Source organism: Rutilus rutilus, assembly GCF_951802725.1.
Source record: "Rutilus rutilus genome assembly, chromosome: 18".
Taxonomy (NCBI): Eukaryota; Metazoa; Chordata; class Actinopteri; order Cypriniformes; family Leuciscidae; genus Rutilus; species Rutilus rutilus.
Genome location: NC_140231.1, coordinates 36764652 through 36769651, shown reverse-complemented (window position 1 = coordinate 36769651; position 5000 = coordinate 36764652). Strand labels below are relative to the sequence as shown.

The 5000-nt window shown below is 41.2% G+C and overlaps 3 protein-coding genes across 13 annotated transcripts in view; all 3 read left to right on the top strand.

Annotated features, from left to right (window-relative positions):
• Positions 1-1501, top strand: part of LOC311277391 (uncharacterized protein) — a 3573-nt gene extending 2072 nt beyond the window's left edge. For all 9 annotated transcript variants that reach the window (XM_084387681.1, XM_084387685.1, XM_084387683.1 and 6 more), the window contains exon 2: positions 1-1501. This exon is cut by the window's left edge. The gene's annotated coding sequence lies outside the window, so the exon portion shown is untranslated.
• Positions 1-2856, top strand: part of dtwd2 (DTW domain containing 2) — a gene marked incomplete at its 5' end in the record, with an annotated part of 10963 nt that extends 8107 nt beyond the window's left edge. Inside the window, 2 exons of the mRNA XM_084387695.1 lie at positions 1667-1795; positions 2518-2856. Of these exons, the coding sequence (XP_084243821.1) occupies positions 1667-1795; positions 2518-2688 (300 nt within the window). The 3' untranslated portion in view covers positions 2689-2856. The remainder of the gene's footprint in view (positions 1-1666; positions 1796-2517) is intronic.
• Positions 2857-2936: 80 nt separating this feature from the next.
• Positions 2937-5000, top strand: part of stard4 (StAR related lipid transfer domain containing 4) — a 15663-nt gene continuing 13599 nt past the window's right edge. The window contains exons 1-4 of one of the 3 annotated variants that reach the window (XM_084387700.1): positions 2937-3113; positions 4545-4631; positions 4714-4760; positions 4832-5000. The exon at positions 4832-5000 is cut by the window's right edge and continues 2 nt beyond it. In XM_084387700.1, the coding sequence (XP_084243826.1) occupies positions 2985-3113; positions 4545-4631; positions 4714-4760; positions 4832-5000 (432 nt within the window). In that variant the 5' untranslated portion in view covers positions 2937-2984. Of the gene's footprint in view, positions 3114-4544; positions 4632-4710; positions 4761-4831 lie in introns of all 3 variants that reach the window. The other 2 variants (XM_084387701.1, XM_084387699.1) reach the window with 2 other exon arrangements.

Here is a 5000-nt window from a genome sequence, read left to right as displayed (position 1 = left end):
AATGTTAACAGGTTAGAGGCTTTCACACTGCACACGGATGCGGTCCGTTTATCCGTTCCAGGAGCGGTGCGTATACAGCAGTGCAGCGATCCTTTCCGCACTGAGTCTATTTCTGCTGTGCCGCAAACGCTGAATTAAAGTTTCGTGGTCAAAATGAACAGATTGAGCTGAAAATGTAGTAATTTCATAAATGCATTTAATTAAATAAAATGTAGTAATATCACCATAAATGTATTTAATTAAATACTGCTTTTTTTTTCACAGTCATCTTTTTACTTTAAGACCAGGGTAAAGCAATGAAAACTAGGCCTACAGGCGAAATAATGAACAACACTCGTCTGATTCGTGGAGGCTGAAAAACAAGTTATTTGTGGCATGCAAGATTTATTGTATTAAAATTTAAATGCAAAAGAAAAGGCATGAGAGTTGGCTGTTTTTGTCAATTTTAAGTTTTAATTTAAAATGTTTGCGATTTTAATAGCCTTCATGTTAAATATGTTACCACTTGCTTGAACAACTTCATCTAGTAATGCATTGATTAATACGTTGTTTAAATTGTTTAAACTTGAATACGTCTATTAAAGAGTGTATATGTGTAGGCTACAAAGAGAATTGCACCGGTGACAAAACTTTTTGTAAATAAAAGTTGCTGAAAACTTCTGGATTTGAAATACAAATATTGTGTATGTGTTTGTGGTACAGCCGCGGATCAGTTACGCACTGCAAACGCAGCATATGTGAAAGCACTATAGCGCGTGCTGCTCTACCGCATACACACTGCAACACGCAGCACATACGCACTGCACTTGGAGTATGTGTGAAATGGGCGCTCAGCATATAAGGTAGTAGGCCCTGCTTGCCTCACAGACATGTCTACTTTTAAACAGAACAATTCAACACGAAAGAACTGCTCTCTACATATGTAATCCGTATGAAATGTGCATTTCTCTCGGGCACGTTCACTACTGCGAAGATCGCGATCAGCATCGTCAACTTCATATTTGTAGCCGACACTGACAAAGAAAACACTTGTTTATTAATAAACAATTAAAATATCTCCTTTCTATATTTGACATTCATAATTATTACTTTTGCCGGTTCTTTGTGACAGCTTTTAGGTGCTTTATTGGCATATGCGTCACCACCGCATCACCAGGCCTGTTTATTAAGCAGGATTTGATGGCCGACACTTATAAAATGCAATTCAATGTGGAAGTAATCCAAGTATTCAGAATACAGTACTCAGATTGAGTAACGTAACGGAATACGTTACAAATTACATTTTTGGGCATGTATTCTGTATTCTGTAACAATACATTTTGAAAGTATCCTTCCCAACACACACACACACACTCTCTCACACACACACACACACTCTTGCACACACACACTCACTCTCGCACACACACACACACACTCTCGCACACACACACTCACTCTCTCGCACACACACACACACACACACACACACACACACACTCACTCTCGCACACACACATGATGGACAGATGCACTTTTATGGACTTGTGGAAGTGATCAAAGTAACAAAACTGAAAAACACACAAATGTCCATAAGGTCGCACAAGGGTTACCGACATGACCTGTCACTCACGTGAGATCAGCCAATAGGAGCCTGGCGAGTGTTTACCTGTTCTCTGTGCCGCAGGTTCAGCTCCGCAGCGCCACCTCCAGTCAGTACGTGATCCGCACACAACCCAACAACATGTGTGTGTCCACGCTGGAGTGTGCAGCCGTCGCACTAGCCATCATGGAGAACAAGCTCAGCATCCAGGAGGTGTGTGTTCACAACGAGTGTCTCACTCAGGGTCAGGTGTGTGTGTGTCTGATGTGTGTGTGTTCACAACGAGTGTCTCACTCAGGGTCTGGTGTGTGTGTGTCTGATGTGTGTGTGTTCACAACGAGTGTCTCACTCAGGATCTGGTGTGTGTGTGTCTGATGTGTGTGTGTTCACGAGTGTCTCACTCAGGGTCTGGTGTGTGTGTGTGTGTTCACAACGAGTGTCTCACTCAGGGTCTGGTGTGTGTGTGTCTGATGTGTGTGTGTGTTCACAACGAGTGTCTCACTTAGGGTCTGGTGTGTGTGTCTGATGTGTGTGTGTTCACGAGTGTCTCACTCAGGGTCTGGTGTGTGTGTGTGTGTCTGATGTGTGTGTGTTCACGAGTGTCTCACTCAGGGTCTGGTGTGTGTGTGTCTGATGTGTGTGTGTGTGTGTTCACAACGAGTGTCTCACTCAGGGTCTGGTGTGTGTGTGTGTGTCTGATGTGTGTGTGTTCACGAGTGTCTCACTCAGGGTCTGGTGTGTGTGTGTGTCTGATGTGTGTGTGTGTTCACGAGTGTCTCACTCAGGGTCTGGTGTGTGTGTGTCTGATGTGTGTGTGTGTGTGTGTTCACAACGAGTGTCTCACTCAGGGTCTGGTGTGTGTGTCTGATGTGTTCACGAGTGTCTCACTCAGGGTCTGGTGTGTGTGTGTGTCTGATGTGTGTGTGTTTCTGCAGGTTCTTCTCAAGCCTCTTCAGGCTCTGTGTTCCTTCCAGCTTCAACACGGCGCTCAGATCCACCACAGCAAAGAACACCTCATCAGAAGCGGGCAGTACAACAAGATCATGCCCAAAAACAAGCGCAAGATCCGCCGGATGCAGAAGCTCATCAGCAACCAGAACATATGAGACTTTACGATGAAATAACTTTTCTCAGCTTTTGTATTATTTTATTTTATTTTGGTAGTTTGTCTGTTTTAACAAGAGATGATGGTTTACTGAGCAACTGTGTGGATGAAACTTCATCTGTTCTGTTTGTTGACTGTGATTGTAGAAATAAAGCGGTTTGATGTGTGATTGTGTGTGGCGCCCTCTGGTGTCTCATTACTGTAGCGCAGCTGAGAGACTGACCGAACAACATCCGAGATTTAAAAAGCCAATCAGCTCGCGAGTATGAGCTCCTCGCTCTGCGCTTGACCAATCACATGAGGGTAAATACATTGAAGGCGGGCTCTACGCTTCTGATTGGCTGTCCAGCGTATCGACAGCGTGCAGAAATGACAGAGAAATCAACGTCTAGAATCACTTCATCTGAGCGAATATTCGCCGACACGGTACGACATGATCATATTTATTTATTAATTTACGTGCTCTCATTCATTATAGATGTTTGATCAGCTGTTTGTGATTTTAGATGATTTCTGAGAGTTTGTAAAATGCTAAAGAAAACTTATTGACGAGTTATGAGTGATTTTATTTAGATTTAAATGCAGCAATAGTCATAATTTTGAATAGTTTGCATTTCGGCTTGGCAGTCATTACGTGAATTATATATGCAACATAATTATTTCCAGTTATAACAGATGTGTTCATCATGGATGTGTCTATGTATATTTTCTATTATGACGGCCAATTATTACATTAATTACACGATAATATCAGTATATTGTGTTTCAGATGGGCAGTTAATTAATCACAGGATAATAAAGTAATATTGTGTTCCAGATGGGCAGTTACTACATTAATCACAGGATAATATCAGTATATTGTGTTCCAGATGGGCAGTTACTACATTAATCACAGGATAATATCAGTATATTGTGTTCCAGATGGGCAGTTACTACATTAATCACAGGATAATATCAGTATATTGTGTTCCAGATGGACAGTTACTACATTAATCACAGGATAATATCAGTATATTGTGTTCCAGATGGGCAGTTACTACATTAATCACAGGATAATATCAGTATATTGTGTTCCAGATGGGCAGTTACTACATTAATCACAGGATAATATCAGTATATTGTGTTTCAGATGGGCAGTTATTACATTAATCACAGGATAATAAAGTAATATTGTGTTTCAGATGGGCAGTTACTACATTAATCACACGATAATAAAGTCATATTGTGTTTCAGATGGGCAGTTACTACATTAATCACAGGATAATAAAGTAATATTCTGTTCCAGATGGGCAGTTACTACATTAATCACACGATAATATCAGTATATTGTGTTCCAGATGGGCAGTTACTACATTAATCACACGATAATATCAGTATATTGTGTTTCAGATGGGCAGTTACTACATTAATCACACGATAATATCAGTATATTGTGTTCCAGATGGGCAGTTACTACATTAATCACACGATAATATCAGTATATTGTGTTTCAGATGGGCAGTTACTACATTAATCACACGATAATATCAGTATATTGTGTTCCAGATGGGCAGTTACTACATTAATCACAGGATAATATCAGTATATTGTGTTCCAGATGGGCAGTTACTACATTAATCACAGGATAATATCAGTATATTGTGTTCCAGATGGGCAGTTACTACATTAATCACAGGATAATATCAGTATATTGTGTTCCAGATGGGCAGTTACTACATTAATCACAGGATAATAAAGTAATATTGTGTTCCAGATGGGCAGTTACTACATTAATCACAGGATAATATCAGTATATTGTGTTCCAGATGGGCAGTTACTACATTAATCACAGGATAATATCAGTATATTGTGTTCCAGATGGGCAGTGTATCGCGGCAGCTTCGGGAAACGCTCGTCTCGTATCACAGTCTGAATGACACCGAGTGGAACATCGCTAAGAAATCAGTGAGTTCCCTTTAAATCCTGTCAGGTAAATATTTCCCGCGTTTCAAACACGTCAGTTCTTCTTCTCCGCTTCTTTCAGAAGGATGTGACCGTTTGGAGGAAACCATCGGACGAGTTCGGCGGCTTTCTGTGAGTTTAAAGTCGCTAAACAGCAGCGCTAATCGAGGGAACCAGTTCTGAACGATGGTTTGTTTGTGCAGATATAAAGCCCAAGGAACTGTGGCGGATAATCCGCGCAGGATCATCGAGTTCATGATTCCCGGACCCCGCAGGCTGGAGTGGGACAGTCTGATGACGTCACTGGAGATCGTGAAAACGCTGGAAGAGCCGGTGAATGTCCATGTTAATGTGCAACTGGGTTATGAAAGC